Here is a 17,709-nt window from a genome sequence, read left to right as displayed (position 1 = left end):
CATGGAAATTCACCAGGACAATCAGCCAACTCAGTTCATTACTCGCAGTACGACAAGTCTCAGCAGCGCACCTGACACCCATCGTAAGCAAGATATGTTGCCTCCTCCTCTCCCCTATTGCTTTCAAACATCAAAAATCTGCTCATCTGATCATGTCCCTCTAAAACTTCAGGAGTAGCGTGTCATTGGGCAAGAAATCCCTGACCCCCACTGAGGGCAGCAGACCCAAAGTATTCTGGACCCGAGGGTGAGAGTGGTACCGGGAGGGGATGGGGTTCTGTAGAGGACCATCGCAGCCACCACACAAGGTGCATGGATACACTCACCACTGCACCCAATTTGTCGAATCAATCAACACAAGGACTCGCAAACAATAGTCCAAGAGAACAATAGGCCCGATCCCAGTAATCGCCAAACCTAATCACATGGGGCCACACAGCAGTTTCTCAAACCCCCAGCGGTTTACCACAATAAACGCAACACTACAGGAGACATTATGAAGGCTCCCAGTGACCTGCAGGAAGAAGCCCTAAAGTAGCCCAAAAATGGAGCTTCCAGAAAAAGGGCTGAGTCCAAAACACCCAACTCCATTAGAGAAACCCTCATTTCACACCACATACGGGACCAAAGAGGCATACACGTGTCCTCAGGACACATTGCAATTACCCACAATCTTAAAATTGCGACACGCTTCCTTCCTTTCACAGTGCATCGCACATGTGTAGGTCAAAAGGTACTATTGGCATTGATAAAACTACACACACACTGACATGTTAGAGAAAGTAGAGTATTAAAAGGGACAACAACACCCACAAAATGATAGGTAAAAAGAGTCATCCACACATCCATGATGATCACCCACTAAAATGCTCACCTCTGTTACGGCAAGGGGGGTTGGAGGAACAAAAGACCCATAAAATAAAACTCATGCAACCTATGACCAAAACTCCCCGATTCCTAAAATGACGCTAAACTGCGGCCTCCATCTAGTACCTCACCAAAGATTGCGTAAAATGGATGCACAGAAATTTTCCAAAAAGTAAAGGCACAGGAATTTCCAAGACCAAATAATGATGTATGTTTTCTACAAGCTAACCTACAAACCGAAACTCTCATTCAACAGGTCTGCAATCGAGCATTACGTGCACCACCTTTACTGCGGCCCGCCTCCTCTTCAGCAGCAACAAGGCCAGAGGGTTCAAGCCAAAAGACCACAGACTATTTTTACGGACATTTTTTACAAACAGACTCTTTACTCTGTGACAAGAAAAGACACCCCAGATGCCAGAAAGCTGCAAGCGACCCCTCCAAACACCATCAAAAGACCTGCAATGTTTTAAAATTATGTATTATTGCACCTTTGTACACCATCTTTTTAGCATGGGTGTCGCCGCATCCATCTGTAGCGAGAAATCTTCCTAGTCACATGGAGCCTACCTCGACATTTCTACAGCACTTGCGTAATGACCTCTCCCACCTCACTTACACTGAACTGAACATTAGTATTTCGCACGCACTACACAGAGCACTCTTACACAACACATGGTATCAGCACATGACAGCTGTCGGCGCCCAGACGTCAGCTAGGTCGTGCTATGTCTGCTCGCTGATACCCCATGCCTTGAGCACAGATAGACTTTACTTATCCCAAGAAATAGCCACAGAAAAAGCTATAATGTCTCCTTCGCCGGCACCTATGTAGGATTAGGGCCAAGATACAACCCAGTAGAGTAGAACCCCATGAGTAGTAGTAAACGTCACTCGATATAAGACCAACCCCCACTGCACTGTACCTTCTCACTGAGCCTAGCAATATTGAAACTGAGCTAGACAGGATGCACAAGTGGGGCACCTTAGGGGAGGACACTGTTTGCCCAGAGATTTTCCAGAAAAGAGGTTCCTGGAGGTAACAAATTCCCTGCACCAGTGCACAAACACAAACACATCCACTCCTGCCTCTGTCTGTGGTCCGAGGTGGCCCTTAGCATGTCTGGAGCAGTCTTCTTCAATAACAAATGAACCCTAAGCATGGAGTTCCAGTGCAGGTCTATCCACCTTGATGATACAAGGGGGAATGAGTCTAGAAGGGAAGGGTTGAATGCCAGCATAGATAACCCATGTCAGAAAATCTGGGACATTGAGATAGATAGGTACATATGGCTAAAAGGAATGGGCAAACCCTAGCTGGACAGAAACTTAAACTGTATTCATTGTGTTTCAGAGGCAAAGGAACGATCAAGCTTGGCACAAATGAAAATTGTGGAGCAATACTGCACGTACCAGACATGCAATGGGGCACCTCCGCACTGATGGATATCTATTGGCAATGTGGTGAGTTTCCTTACGCTCCTCTTGTTCTAAGATGGCAGGGCCTCTGCACCCTTGTAACCATACACACCCCGACCCTGGTCATCCCTGGAGAAGACCTGTCTGAGTTGTTCAAACATCCGCTGCAGAAGAAAACTCTATTGCATCAGGCTAAAAAAAAAAAAGAACTGCTGATTATTTTGGCTGGGCTCAGTTCAAGGACATTCTGGAAGAATTTAGACTGTTTTCTGACACTCAAGTAAACGCGGGAGGGTCCATACCCTTCTTCACCCTGAAAATAAATGTGAATGCCCACTGGTTACAAATAATCAGGTGGGAATTGCTAAAGATTATCAAGAATACTGAGCTTGGCCTAAATGCTATCAAGGAAGAACTAAGAGCCATCCGCCTCATGGTGATGCAACATCGTATGTGCTGGACTTGATGACTGCAATGGAGGGTGGGGTGTGTGCCAAGATCGGTGCATCCTGCTGTACTTTTATCCCTGGAAATGATATGGACTATGTGACGCTAACCCTTGCCATCCAATCACTGCATCGTCTACAAGCTGACATGAAAAAGGAGGGAGGTGCCCCTGAGCAGGGCTGGTTTAATGATTTGATTTCCTGGCTCCCCCGGTGGGTGACCAGACTGTGCACGTCACTGCTCCTGATTGTCATTTTTGTGCTGTTTATGTGTGGTTTCCAACAAGTGGGGGTTTCCTGCTATAAAAGCACAGTCCTCAAATTAGGTCAAATGTAATTAACTAGAGAGGTTGTAATAGGCACAACAGAAACACACCAAACCTCAAATCACGTGACATTCATGAAGTGTGTGGCAATTGATATAGTTGAAAATTCAACGGGGGAATGTTAATATTGATAAATACAATGCCGATATACGCCATGATATATGTACGTATAATGCCGAATTTGCATCGCTGTTGTCAAATGCACCTGATATGACCTCCTCATCAGACCCGAGTCAGAAATACGTGGTCAGGCAGAACCTGCGCCCTAGGACTGAAGCAACTGACTGACAGATCACAGGTGGGGTGATACGTAACTCTTAGACAAACGTGTGAACAGGAAAATCCCAGATCGACCCCAAATATAGGCCGCAACACCACAATTGTTTTAGGAGATTGGCCCCAATAAAAACTTTGGCTGGCATGTTCCCAACGCACTATAAAGTCAGATGCCACACTAAGTTAGGAAAACACAACATGAACACCACACTCAGTTATCATGCGCTCCCCATGCCAGACATCTGGACACGTATCCACGGGTCCCACATTGTGTCCACGCAAGGTCGAGACCCACCTGAGCTTCTTATCAAATGACCAGGCTTATGGCCCTGTGACTAGGCCCAGATTTCTGTCTCCAAAGGAATGTACAAGTTGCTTTATGACTATTCATGTAATGTATAAAAGGATGGCCGAAACCAATGAGCTTGGAGACAGTCTTCAGACCCCGACTCTGTTGTCTGTTCACCCGGCAGCTGCATTTAATTTTAACGAACTGTTCCTGTTTTGCCAAACGAGGCTCGTCTTCCATTTTTGCAAGGTAAATTCATATTTGATCAACAGCATGTCCTGATAGTGAAAAACCCATAAACTCTGTTATCACTACTGTGAGGCCTAACAAGTTATAACTTTTGGTTGTTTGGGAGCAGGTAGAAATGTAATGTGTGGTGTCTAAGCAACTGTAATTTAAAGTCCTCTTTAATAGTAATGTCGGATTTTAAGTGACAATTCTGAAAGGGCCACTTTTAGACAGTTAAAAATGCGGAAACGTAGATTTTTATCCAGGGATACCTAGTGCTCTACATACAAGTCACTTATAATAAGTGTACACAATTTATAAGATACATTGTTATTAATAAGGTACAACTACTGACTGTTCTTAAACATATAAACCAACAAGAATCAGAGCGTCCAAAATTCCAAATGATTCTACAGACTTGAAGCATACTTCAATCCGCTTTATTCTTGATGGTAGCAGGTGAGTTATTAGTTCATAAGAAAAATCAAAGAAGCTTGAAAATCAGCAAGAAAGTTGACAATGTGATGTTTCCCAAAGCATTTCGGGCTATAATACGAGCCCTTTGTCAGGGGAATCTGTAATGAATGAATTAACTAAATTATTACATCTTATGACTGTTACAAAACCTTATTTAAAATGACAGGAATAGCAACTGGGCTCTAAAGAAAACAGGACTATTATACTGTAATAGTGAAAGAATCTCAGTTTGCAACCTCATGCTGTACCCCGTATTGAAAATGAAACATTGAAAAATTGAAAAAGTGCTTAAATAGACTAGCTAAACCAAACCTCAAGTGCTGTAAACCGATATCAGATGTGTGCACATAGTGAGTGAAAAAGTACAAAATGACGCAAGCTGATGCAACAATGACATGAGGGAATCAGTTGCAGAGGCTCGCCTCACTTACCTGCTGGTGGACTTCACTGCTGGCCTGTCCTGTTGCGCTATCGCCGCTGTCCCTGGGCTCTACACGCTGTGTGTCTCCCCTGCTGCCGCCACTTCACCTCGCGGCCGAGGGCAGGGGGAGACTACAGCTCCCAGCCTCCCTAGCGCCCGCTGACGACATCTACGCGCCCGGAGGCGCTCAAAAGAACGCGGCTCCCTCGGTGGAGCGGGAATAAGTTGCAGAGGCTCGCCTCACTTACCTGCTGGTGGACTTCACTGCTGCCCTGTCCTGTTGCGCTATCGCCGCTGTCCCTGGGCTCTACACGCTGTGTGTCTCCCCTGCTGCCGCCACTTCACCTCGCGGCCGAGGGCAGGGGGAGACTACAGCTCCCAGCCTCCCTAGCGCCCGCTGACGACATCTACGCGCCCGGAGGCGCTCAAAAGAACGCGGCTCCCTTGGTGGAGCGGGAATCAGTTGCAGAGCCTCGCCTCACTTACCTGCTGGTGGACTTCACTGCTGCCCTGTCCTGTTGCGCTATCGCTGCTGTCCCTGGACTCTACACGCTGTGTGTCTCCCCTGCTGCCGCCACTTCACATTGCGGCCGAGGGCAGGGGGAGACTACAGCTCCCAGCCTCCCTAGCGCCCGCTGACGACATCTACGCGCCCGGAGGCGCTCAAAAGAACGCGGCTTCCTCCGCGTCGCGGGACGCGGGCAGGCAGCGCCGGGCTAAGCCCGGGCAAAGGGCGGGCCGTCTGTGGCCGTCCGGGGCTGGACAAGGCTGGGCTGGGCCACCCCCATAACATCGGTGAGAGTGAGCTGTAGTGTGGGGTCCGTCTTTGAGCATCGGGGACTTGTTTCCACGGACAATTGGTGAATTGGCTGTTGTGGCAAGAAGTGTATTCAGGACTTTGATCCAATTAGGCTATGGCAAAAAATAACAGTAAGGGCTCTGTTATAGGGGGGACTGGGACATTAGATGCCTACTTAAAAAAAGCAGAAAATGCCGTTTCTAGGGAAATAGAAATGGTGGAAAGGAGGTTATCTTTAGAACCTTTAACCCAGCTTAACTTGGAGTTACAACCTGGCGACCCTATTTTAGGCATAGGTGTTGGGCAAACTTTACATCTTCCTTCGCCGGGCCGTGTCCTAGAGTCCAGTCCTGCTACCATGCCCCTTCTTACTAATGTTTCTACACCCGCTTTTTCCCCTCCAGTTACTCGTACTAGGCAGTTAAAAATTCCCCCTGTTGCCATTGTCAAAACTTCCAAAGGAAAGAGAAAAGCTAATAATGCACCTAAAGGAAGTCGACAACAAGCTAAGTTACCCAGGCTTAAAGATTCTGTACTTGGGTTGGATTGTCAGGGAAGCAGTGTTGTGGGACAGCAAATGGTGAATAATGGCAATGGATGCCATGGGTGTACTGATCAAGGGGAAGTTCTCACAATGGGGGAAAAGTCAGTTGATTTGATTAAACTTATGGAAGAGCGACTGAGAGCGATAATATCACCAGTCATGGATAGTCTCAATAAGATAAACGATAGACTTGTATTGATCGAACGTCACTTAGCGGGTCAGAAAGCACCGTCGCTGAGGAAAAATACATCCGAATTGCACTCTTTGAATGTAGCTACTTCTAGAGTTTCGGAGCTGGTTGAGTCTATAACGGCCCCTGTTGTTGGTAACTTAAACCCATCACCATCGGTTTTGGGATCAAACCGTGGTATTAATGCGGGGATGAGGGGGCAGAGTGAAAATTCAAGGGCACCGGTGGAGAGCACACAAAAGGATTTTCCTTTGCATTTGCCGCCGGCGGCTTGTCCATATACTGTTATATTAGCTAATGTCCCGAAAACTTCTGATGGTAGGGCAGAGCATTGGTCCTCATTAAAAAATAAAGCCCTTCATTATTTGGCGGGTAAGACAGTTTTGGGGAGTCGTCTCTATGATTGTTTTAAAATGGTCAGAAGGGTTTCATGGGTGGGGAAGTCCAATAAGTCGTTAAATGGTGACAGTGTTGTAGTGAATTTTAGCTCTCCTGACATAGTAGACCTTATTTTGAGGCAGGCAGGGTCGAGTAGAATACACCAGGATTATGTCAATGTTCTCCCGTTGGGTTTCTTTTATCCACCTCACATTCAAGGGCCTGCAAGATCTGGCGAACGTATTACTCAGTATATCCCTGTTAGCAAACCATTGGCTTTATGTAATAGATTTGAGGCCCTTAGTTCTTTAGATGTCAACGATTGACTTAGTCCGGTTAGCATTCACACCCATAATTATGTAACTAGTGTAGTTCCATCTAAACACCCTGGCCCTTTATTTTCTAGGGAGTCTACTATGGAATATAGGGTAAATTGTAGTGACTCGATAGATATTATTTTACCCCCTCAGGCTGCTAATGAGCTAGGAACTACTCAGAAGAACTCCGACGTTGTTCCGCTGGTTGGGAGTAGTATGGTTTCTAATAACGTTACTGGTAAAATGAGCGATGTAGTACCCGTTCATAGAGAGGAAGTTGAACTTCATTCCCTTCCATCTAACTCAGAGAACACTATAATACAAGAGTCAGGTTGCGTGGGGGGCACTCCAGTAATGGATAAAATCACCACACTCTCATGGAACATAGCGGGTCTGCGTTCCAAAAGAGACGACAAAAACTGGAGGGATTTCCTTTCCACCTATCATATTATCGCCCTTCAAGAAACTTGGGAGGCGAACGACCCCTACTATCTGGATGGGTTTCAGTCTTTTATTAAATATGCTGTGCCTTCTGCAATGGGGAGAGCTCGAGGAGGCCTTTTGTTATTATTTAGTTTAAAGTTATTATATAATACTGAATTGCTAGTGACTAATTCCCTACATTTTTTGGCAGTGAAACTTGAAGGTCCAAATCTGCCATCGTTTTTAGTGGTAAATTTTTATAATTCATTTGCCAGGTCTGATGAATTAGAACACTTGAAAGCACTGTTCATATTCCTGGACGAATATGATGCAAAGAATGTCACACCTTATTCTCTTTTACTTTTTGGCGATTTTAACATTCATGTATGTCATCTTAATTGTTATGGTTTTAGTAATTACGATTTTTGCCAGCAAGAGGCTATTCATTTTGAACATTCTAAGGGTGGAATATATCTGGAGAGTATTGTTTCTGCCCTTCATTTATATTCCCCTGCTCAAGATTCTTTGTTCTGTGTTCCTACGTTCACTGGTCAAGGTCATAATAGTACTATTGACTATATTTTTATATCCTGTCCTTTGAGGGACTTAATAGGTTCCTTTTGTGTTATTCAAAATCCCCTAAGTGATCATAACCCGCTTATGATGGAAATTAAAGTGAATGCCTTAGCAAAGGAAATCTCATTGCCTTTGATTTCCAATACAAATTTAGTTTCTACTAGTCAGGGTAGACGCCTACGATGGGATGTTATTACTCCGGCCGACTTTTTTGAGAACTTATATAATAATAATAACGAGGATTTCAGTTTATGTCTGTCGCCTGCGGCGCTACCAATGGAAGTTCTCAGTGCCTTCGATAGGATTACTAAACAAGTAGTGGGTATTCTTACCACTCATGGGGGACCAAGGCCCAAGAAATTTAAAAGTTGGTTTGACCATGCTTGCTCTAGTGCTCACTCTGCTCTCATGTCGGCACTGAAAGAAAGAGACAAAGACCTAAATAAGATTGCAGAGGCAAGAAGGGCGTACAAAAAAATCGATTAAGGACAGGAAAACCCAGTTAAGAAATTTGGCATGGGATGAATTGTCAGATGCTAGTGTTTTGACAAATAGTACCCAGTTCTGGAAGGTGATTAATAGTTCACTTTTCAATGAGCTGGAGAACACCAATAAGGATTGTCTCATCCCTCCAGAGAGATGGGTGGCCCATTTTAGTGGTCTTTATTCAGAAATGTATGACCCTGATCCAGTGAACTATGCGGATAGTAATTTAGCCTCAAAAATTATTTTTTACGAAGAAGAAGTCCTGAAGGCCATTAACATAATGGCAAAAGGCAAAGCCCCAGGCCCCAGATGGCGTGCCTGCGGACCTTTATAGGGCTGACCCAGGGCTATGGGCAAAACTTTTAACTGCCGTTTTTAACGCTGCTTCTAAGGCTGGTGCCCCTAAGTCATGGGGCAAAGCTTTTATCGTGCCTTCATTTTAAAAAGGGTTAAGAGAAGACCCAGCATGCTACCGGCCCATTTCTCTTTTGGATTCCGCCATGAAAATAATGGGCAAAGTTGTCCTAACTCGACTAACAACTTGGTTGGAAGATAAATCTATAATTTCCGACCTACAATACGGGTTTAGACAGGGAAAGGGCACAGTGGGTCAATGCCTTAATTTGCATCTCATCATCGGGAAATACACGGTCGCGAAGCAGGGGGTCCTTCATTTAGCATTCATGGATTTGTCCACTGCTTTCGATCTTGTTAACCGTCAAAAATTATGGGCTTCATTAGTTGCTTTGGGGCTTGACCCAGTATTGATATCCTTTCTGGCCGTTATTCATGAGGATACTACCGCTGTCGTCCGCTACAGTGAAGACGGGAGTTTATCTGATGCTTGGCAGGTAAAGCGTGGGGTTAGACAGGGTTGCATTCTAGCTCCCCTGCTTTTCTCGCTTTACATTAATAATTTGGGAGAAGTTTTAAGTTCGATCAGTAAAGATCTCCCTAGAGCCGGTTTAAAACTAATTCCCGCGTTACTATACGCTGACGATACTGTTTTACTGGCGAGAACCGCGAGAGGTTTGCAAGCGCTTCTAAATGTATTTAATGATTTTATGGTTTCTTTAGATTTATTAATAAATTCTAAAAAATCACATTCCATGTCAATAGGTGCTGGGAGGGCGAAACGGGTTAAATTCTACTGTAATGGGCAGGAACTTACAAAAGTGCAGTCCTTCCCATACTTGGGGATCTTATTTGATGACAGACGTTCTTGGCTCATGCAACGCGCCCAGAAAAAGAACATCCTTGCTAGAGCTACAGGAGCGTTGTTGGGCTTTGCAAAACGTCTGGGGAGTAAACCACTACCTGCACTCATGAAAATGTATAGAGCTAAGTGTGTACCCATGGCCCTATACGGTAGTGAGGTATGGGGATATAAGGCCTCGCTAGAAATCCAAACGGTGGAAAATACCTTTTTTCGCAAACTGTTGTCCCTTCCTCTCTCTGCACAAATTTTTAATATGCACGAAGATCTGGGGGCGGGTTATCTTACTGATGAAATCTCTGTGGCGCCTTTACTTGGCTGGCTTAGATTGTGGGCCCAGCAACCCCCGAATCTGAGCCAGCTTATTGTCCAAGATTGCTTTCCCTTGATGAAGCTATGTCTATCCCATGGTTTCAATACATTAAAAATAACCTGAAGTCACTCGGCTGTTCTGAACTGTTTGATAGGCCATGTGCTTTGAGTAAAATAAAAATAAAGGCCTTTAAGAGCCAGATTTTGAGTAAAGCCATGTCACTGAGGGAAGAAGAAGAACTGGGAAAGCCGGCAGTTAGGAGGTTTGTCATGCTAAGTACAGATAGCGGGATTCAGTCTTACCTGACCTTTATAAACAAACCATTCCATCTTTTTTTGTTAATAAGGTTTAAACATGGCATGCTGCCCTTGCTTCTGGCTTACCCTATGGGTTTTTTCAAAGAGAGAACCCTGGGCCCATGCCCCTGTGACAATACTTCTGAACAAAATATGTTGCACATGGTTTTCTTTTGTAAATTTTACTCTTTACTTCGAAAAAAATATATTGTGCCTATCCTCAAGAATCATAACTTTGTGCAAGTGAGGCCTGCACTGGTCTATCTGCAAATGCTTGAGACGCCGCTGGTATGCTTTGGGGTGGCTAGCTTCATTACAGGGGCTATTAGGCGCAGAAATAGGGTTTAATTTCATTAGTAATTCCCCAGGTCCTAGGAATATGGTTTTCTAACAGTGGGACATGGAATGTTGAAGCAGAAATGGTTTTATGGATTTGTAATTAATTAGAATTATTTAAATGGACATACTTTTATCGTGTTTAAGTGCCAATGTATTGTATTATATTTTTTTTGTGAATTTTTTGTATCTACCCGTACCATGAATTATTGTATTGTGCTTTGATGGTTTTAAATTTTAACCGAATAAAGCAAATTTTTTTTGACTTTACTTGAGATGAGCCAAGAAGAAATTATGTAAACAAACATGCAAAACAAGTGAGCCAAAGTGAATCACGATTAAAAGATGAGGCATACCTCAAACGATATGAGTGTTTAAACTCAACACTCAATGCCAATGAAACTCGGCTAAGAAACCACTGCAGGAAAGAAAAAAAAAAAAGAAAATAGTGACTAGTTCACTAACAGAAACCCAATCGGTGCTGAAAGAATACTGACAACTGAATCGTTGCTTAACGGAGAGTAAACAATTAATAGAATGATTCCATCAGCTCTGGTACAACCAAACGTGAACAGCACCACCAGAGAGTAATACAAACCCTGTAAAACGAGGCTAAATGAGCTCTCTGCCACGTAAACTAAAAAAATGCTGACTGAACAAATGTTAAACTAAAAAAGTGCTCACTAAAACACTCACCTAAGCATGTGATACTGCTGAGGAGGCTTTTCTTGTCCTAACCATTTTGTGCCTGCAGCCTCTTTCCTGGGTAACATGACTAGGTGTAGTTAGCAGTTGTCCTTTGTATATTGGTCCCAGGCAGCCACACATTAGAGAGACTGGTTGTTGGCAGGATGGGGCATCCAAGGAAAGATGGGGGGAGCAGTGCACAGCTCTACTTGCACTTCAAAGACACTGCCTTGGCTCACACATAAAAAACTTCACACTAGACTATTGTGCCTCCAGGCAGACTTGGACCAGGGCAGGGAGGCGGGAAATTCAAGACATTTCTGTGGGAGGAAACTCCGTACGTTTCTTCCACTTCATGTGGGCACCAGGTATAAAAATAGTACTCTCAGATCCACTTTTCAGATCACATCTGGACATGTGGAAGAATAAGAAGAAGGACTGCTCTGCTGCCCCGCTGTTGGAAGGACTGCCCGCTGTCCTGCTGCCTGAGAAAGGGAGATTGGACCTGCTCCATGAACCCAGGACCAGCACAGTAACTCCAAGGGTTAGTTGGTTGGCCTCCTATTCTGAACTGCGAGGACATAACATGCTCCAACACCCTTGAACCCTGTACCTGGACTCAGCCTGCAGTGATTCCTGACCCCCCCCAAGTGGAGTCCCCGGTCCTGGACCTTTAGAAGTGGGGCTAAAGGTGCTGTACTAGCCTAACTGTGGGCTCCATTAAAGCTGATGCAGCACAACGTATCCCGGCGCAGGACCTTGCAGTGCAGCCTTCGCAGCCCCTGATCACCATCCTCATTGGAACGGATGCATGATGTAACTCGATGCAGGTCCTTGCATCACAGCACCTTGCATCTCCCCATTGGAACCGATGCAGCGTAAAGCAATTCCATGCGGAACCTCACATCACAACCCTTGCAGCTCCACATTAAACTGACACAGCATGGCACAACTCGATGCAGGACCTTGCATCACAGCCCTCACAACTCATCATCGGAACCAATGCAGCACAACACAGTGCCTTAAAATCAAGGATATAAGGTACAATTGTTAGCATAACTAATCTGGTCCCTGTATCCGGTCTGTGGTCCAAGGCAGTTGGCCTGAACTTGTGACTTTGTCCCAGTTTGCCTTTAAGCAAAAAGATTCACACCCCTCATATAGACGTAGACTTTGTTGAAAAGGATTCCACACCGAATGAAAAAGATTCAAGATACAAAGACCATTAGCCTGATCACAATATATGTAGAATATATGGAGATTAGGCAACAGGTTTATTGATTCTATCAGTGGACAAACTGAAGATGGACCCAAGCAAAAAAGAATACACGTCGGACAGCTATGTAAATGAAGAGTTTGTATGAGAACAGTGCGTGTTTTTCATATTATAAAATTGTATAATCATGGAATTTATACCCGAAAATATGATCAGTGGTGATATAATTTATAAAAGTGAAGGTGTATGGATAAAAACAAAGAAAAAGTCCAATAGTAATTGAGGTATTATGGTTGACATATAATAATTTTGGGGTATTTATCCCTCACAAGCCAAACTTCTTATGTATAGTTTTGTGGTTGACATATAATAATTTTAGGGTATTTATCCCTCACAAGCCAAACTTCTTATGTATAGTTTTGTACTTGTGCCTACGATTTGAGGGGGTTTTTTGGGCCACCCCCATGGTAGACTGTACAGATAACCACAGTTGGCGCTTTGTGCTTTTTGACGCTATTTTTACTTTATATTTTCAAAATTCATAATTCCAGTTCTACTGATTGGATTTTAGGTGTTTTGGTGTCAAAAGATGTATTATGCTTACTCTATTTTTTCTATCTTGGTGTGGGATTTGTATTGTGGTGTGTTTTTGCTTTAGCATTGTTTGAGTTATGCATAAATACTTTAAAAATTGTCTCGAAGTTAAGCCTGCCAAGCTACCCGAGGGTTAAGCACAGGTTAATTTAGTGACTTTTTTGTGGTTCACCCTAATGATGATTATGGCTGTTGCTTGAAAAAGATTAACACTGTCCTCAACCATTAACCCAATTTCTCACACCTGTGATATGTGTGTATCCTCTGAAAAAAGTCAAACAGATGTTGAATTTCCTGCTAGAATTGTATATGGCTCATAAATTACCTGATTTTACATATTGAACAGTTGGTTTTTACAATCTAAAAGTGATGAATTTATATGTACATAGTGCCTAGACATGGGCAAGCACTGCCAGGCGTGAACCAGATGCCTGGCTCAGCTCGAGCTCATCTTGAAACTTCGAGCCAAAACGAGTGAGACTTCATGTGGTTTCTGCCCCCCACCATTTCCCTCAATCAACTTGTTTCTAGTTAGACTACTTATTCCAACTTGATTTAACTATCTGCTCGTATAATAAATATGTATATTCACGTAACACATCAAACTGAGGTAGCTCGTTCAAGGCAAAGCATTCATCTGCGATTTAAAATAAGCGAGAGGGAAACACCCATTTCGTTGCTGTAGTGCACATCCAGGAGACCTTGGAACAACCTCTGCTTCCCTGCTTTGCACAAATGATATGACTCTAAACAATTACCTTATTTCAGGGTGCATTTATCATCACATATTAGAGCATCTGTCAAGGTGCATTTATCATCACATATTAAAGCACCTTGAAATGCATAATTAAAGGATGCTTGCTGTACAAAAAACTATCTTGCATGAATTTTCATATACTTTAATGTAACTCTGTTTGTAATGAAAACCCAGCCCACTAGTGAACTGACTTCTACTCGCACTCGTGGCATTGTTTCTTCAGGGCGGTGCGTCCACGTGGGCACGAAAGTTTCTAAGGACATGCTTAGAAACTATCACTTCTACTAAATGCCACTCACAATGATGCACTCAAATACGCCAAAGTGAAACTCGTCTGTGTGACTTTGAGGGGATTTTATATTCAATATAATTTAGAAGACTGCAAAGAAATCTCAGAAACAAATAGGGATAATTACCCTTACAATTCAAGCAGCCACAAAAAAGCTGTACATGAGTGCTTTTACTGTAGTAAAAAAAAAAAAATTCAAATGGTCACCATGTTTGGCGATTTTATAAAACTGAGCATTAAGAAGATGTGTAAAGGGTTCTCTAAACGGCAGCTTCTCTTTGAACAAAATATGGTCAGAGGTCCCACAAACTCATGCCACAGAATGCGATCAAGACATGATGCCTTTGATCATTTCCAAAGTCAATAACTGGCACCCTCTTATTTACATTCAAACATAAGATGATGCCTCTTCAAACATTTTTATATGCTAAACAACGAAAAGTGCCAGGAAACATAGAAAAACGCGGACATCCGTTTAAATGGTTTGTAAACTACCTCAAGCATCTTAATGTGCAAAGTACCTCAAGGGGCAGATGTAGAACGGCAGCAAAGATCCCATTGGATCTCCTTAGGTCATGTGACCTTTAGTGTCCTCCAATGTCTCACGAGGCAGTAGTGAATGACAGAAGGAATTTTCTTGGGTGGAAAGTCAGGGGGCCTCCGACTCTGAGCTAGAGTCTGAATAGTCTGCAACCAAGGAGGAGCCCAGGTTAGCTGAGGACAAAGAAGCAGGTGGAGTTGTTGGCGGACAAGAATCACTCCTCTCACTGTTCTTCAGCTTTTCAAGATCTTGATGATCTACCAAAGACAACGAAGATGCGCCATCATGGAGAGAATTATCAGTCTGCTTCATGGTCCCAGACTCACTGTGTACCTGCTCCCCTGTGTCCTCGCAACGAGTTGCGGAGTTGTTGGATTTCCGACTCACGATGCCCAAACGGTCTGCTATTAATCCATGGCCATCGACAGAGGTCAGCTTTGGGGTCACCTTTCCTCCAAGCCCCAGCTTTTTCAGGGTATCACTCACTTTGAAACTGCTGCTGGAGTTAACAGGGCCCTGTGTAGAGGCAAACCAAGATCGGCTGGATATTGCTGTTCTTTTCTGCTTCTGTTTGTCCTCGTATGAATCTAGGCTGCGATACTTGAGAAGAGCTGCCAACTGTCGGTCCTCTTCAGATTCTTGCAGAAGGGGGATGTCGAGCGACGCTTTATCCAACAGGGCCTGGTCCTTCTCTTCTTCGTCTTTTAAAACTTTCTTTTCATCCCGGAACTTCTTCCTCAGAAGGCTGTTGAGTGCAAAGTCGTCCTTCCACGCGCTCTGAGCCTCTTGGATGTTGGCGAGTGTCGGGATGGCTTTTTGCGGCTTCTCCTGGTCTTCAGTACCATGCTCCAACCGGTACATAGGATCCGTTTCCAGCTTCTTCTTTTCATCATGTTCTGTGGTCAAAATCTGGTTGCTATCCTTCATATCCCAACGTTCCTCCTTTCGCTGTGCACCACTTACTATGATATAGTCACAGTTGGCAGGATCAGTTTGCATCTCAATGTGATTAATACAGAGGTGGCATTTCATGCGAAACCTGTAGATGGGAGTTGTGTAGTAATTGCCAACTTTCTTCTTCTCTGCGTTGTATCGCACACCCATGCCAATGTGATTCTTGCAGCCATCACACCAGATGTTATATGGCATCTCAAATCTGATGATAAGAATGCCCTGAGACAGCTTGCGTGCTCTCTCACGGAGAGGGTGACTGTTCTTATATCTGTTGAGAGATCCATGCTTTGCAGGATCAAAATCTGGAGGGTAGTATTTATTTACCCCTTTTCTTTCACCCATGTTTAACTGCTTCTTTGTTCAACTCTCTGTCAGATGACTAATCTGTACTTCCTGTCGCGGCGCTGGCGGTCCAATAACCCAGGCTCCTCCCTCCTTCCGTGTTACCCGGAAGTGCTTGTACTTCTATGCTTCCCACAACAGATATGACCGGGAGGCATGGGAATGCACGAAATATTTGAGGAGTGGGGCAGCAATACGCGTGTCCGGGCAGGAGCGGCGCGCAGGAAGCAGAGGAGGAACTGGGCGAGAGGGACGCCTATGTAGGGGGGGGGGGGGCTAGCCTCGCCCCCCTAACGGCCCGCCTCCACCTGCACACTCATTGGGAGATCTCCTCCCTGGGCGCGGCCTCGCGCGCGAGGCAGAAGAAGGGGGAGGGGGAAGGCTGCGACGGGCGGCCGCTAGAAAGCTGCCCTGCTGATGTCCCACTGCGTGGGACGCGGGCAGCGGCATTCTATGCTTCCCACAACAGATATGACCGGGAGGCATGGGAATGCACGAAATATTTTGAGGAGAGGATTGTTTTGTTGTCGAACTTCATTCTTCCGCGTGGGCACGAAAGTTTCTAAGGACATGCTTAGAAACTATCACTTCTACTAAATGCTACTCACAATGATGCACTCAAATACGCCAAAGTGAAACTCGTCTGTGTGACTTTGAGGGGATTTTATATTATTTTACTCGCCGTTAGTTGGCGATGCCAAAAGAAATGTCGGCTCGGGGACTGGCTCTTAGAGCCAAGCCAAATTGGCTCATTTCTTCCTGTTAATTTGCTGGCTCGCCCACCTCTATCTGCCGCTGGTAGAACTTGCCTTCCGGGTTTATTATGCTCGCTACATCTAGTAAATAAAGGCAGCAATCGTACATCGGCTTCGGTTTCAACCAGATGAGACAAGTCCGATCCTGGGTTCGGGACTCTCGCCCAATTGCCTGCTCTGTGACCATACACAAGCCTTATCCTAGGTCTTCACCTAAAAAAATCTGCCGTATGCCAACATTGGTCCTAAAACTACAGAACCAATGAAACAGATGCACGCCACTCACCTGCTGCGACCCCACAGCACTCCGCCTTTCCTATACTCGGCTGCACTGATTTGTGTCTGCCGGTCGCTACGGATACGGACTCTGTGACGTCAGACGCTCGCACTAGCGTAATAAACTGTGATTACAGCGGATGGCGCCGTGTGCCACTTCGCGTGCAGGTTATGATGCTGCAGACCGTCCGTGGAACTGCCGTTATTGAGTTGGAAGGCCCTAAAATGTGCCCCGCAGTACGTCGTGAACGTGTAAAACATTCTCATACAGCCATGGCACCTCATGCGTTCCCCCCCCCCCAAATATGACACTTTTGTGCCTCCTATGCTCTTCAATGAAAGGGTTCAATGCTTTCTTCGGTAGTTGTCCCCTTCTTTTGGATCACTAACTGTTGGCGAAATACCTGGACCGCACGTGACAGATCTAGAATTTCGTGCTATCATTATGATAGCTGAGATGAGACCTGAAAGGGAGGTTGTCTCCAGCAGGCATATTATAGTTTACATAGCTGGAAAGTTTTCTATTGCTTATGTGTGACATTAAAATTCAGGGGCGGTGCGTCCATTAGGGCGCTTGGGCGTTGCCTCACCGTCCACCGAGCGTTGCCGTCACACAATGCAATCCCAGGGATTGCATTCATGTGAGAGAGAGTCAGTGTTGCCAGATTTTTAGAC

The 17,709-nt window shown here is 44.7% G+C and overlaps 2 protein-coding genes and 1 pseudogene across 7 annotated transcripts in view; 1 reads left to right on the top strand and 2 right to left on the bottom strand.

The window, feature by feature from the left end:
* Window positions 1-3,069, top strand: part of LOC146817874 (uncharacterized) — a 6,514-nt pseudogene extending 3,445 nt beyond the window's left edge.
* Window positions 1-17,091, bottom strand: part of AK9 (adenylate kinase 9) — a 1,219,082-nt gene extending 1,201,991 nt beyond the window's left edge. For all 6 annotated transcript variants that reach the window (XM_085611347.1, XM_085611348.1, XM_085611351.1 and 3 more), the window contains exon 1: window positions 17,045-17,091. The gene's annotated coding sequence lies outside the window, so the exon portion shown is untranslated. The remainder of the gene's footprint in view (window positions 1-17,044) is intronic.
* Window positions 14,816-16,003, bottom strand: YJU2B (YJU2 splicing factor homolog B). Its single transcript, XM_085611354.1, has one exon. The coding sequence runs from the start codon at window positions 16,001-16,003 to the stop codon at window positions 14,816-14,818; it is 1,188 nt and encodes a 395-aa protein (XP_085467480.1).
* Window positions 17,092-17,709: the final 618 nt, after the last annotated feature.

This window comes from Triturus cristatus, chromosome 6, assembly GCF_964204655.1.
Source record: "Triturus cristatus chromosome 6, aTriCri1.1, whole genome shotgun sequence".
Classification (NCBI taxonomy): domain Eukaryota; kingdom Metazoa; phylum Chordata; class Amphibia; order Caudata; family Salamandridae; genus Triturus; species Triturus cristatus.
The sequence above is the reverse complement of the archived record's forward strand: the minus strand, read 5'-3'. Positions and strand labels throughout refer to the sequence as shown.

Bases quoted from the DNA above. Each gene is read 5' to 3' on its own strand.
- YJU2B (XM_085611354.1), bottom strand. From the start codon at position 16,003: ATGGGTGAAAGAAAAGGGGTAAATAAATACTACCCTCCAGATTTTGAT.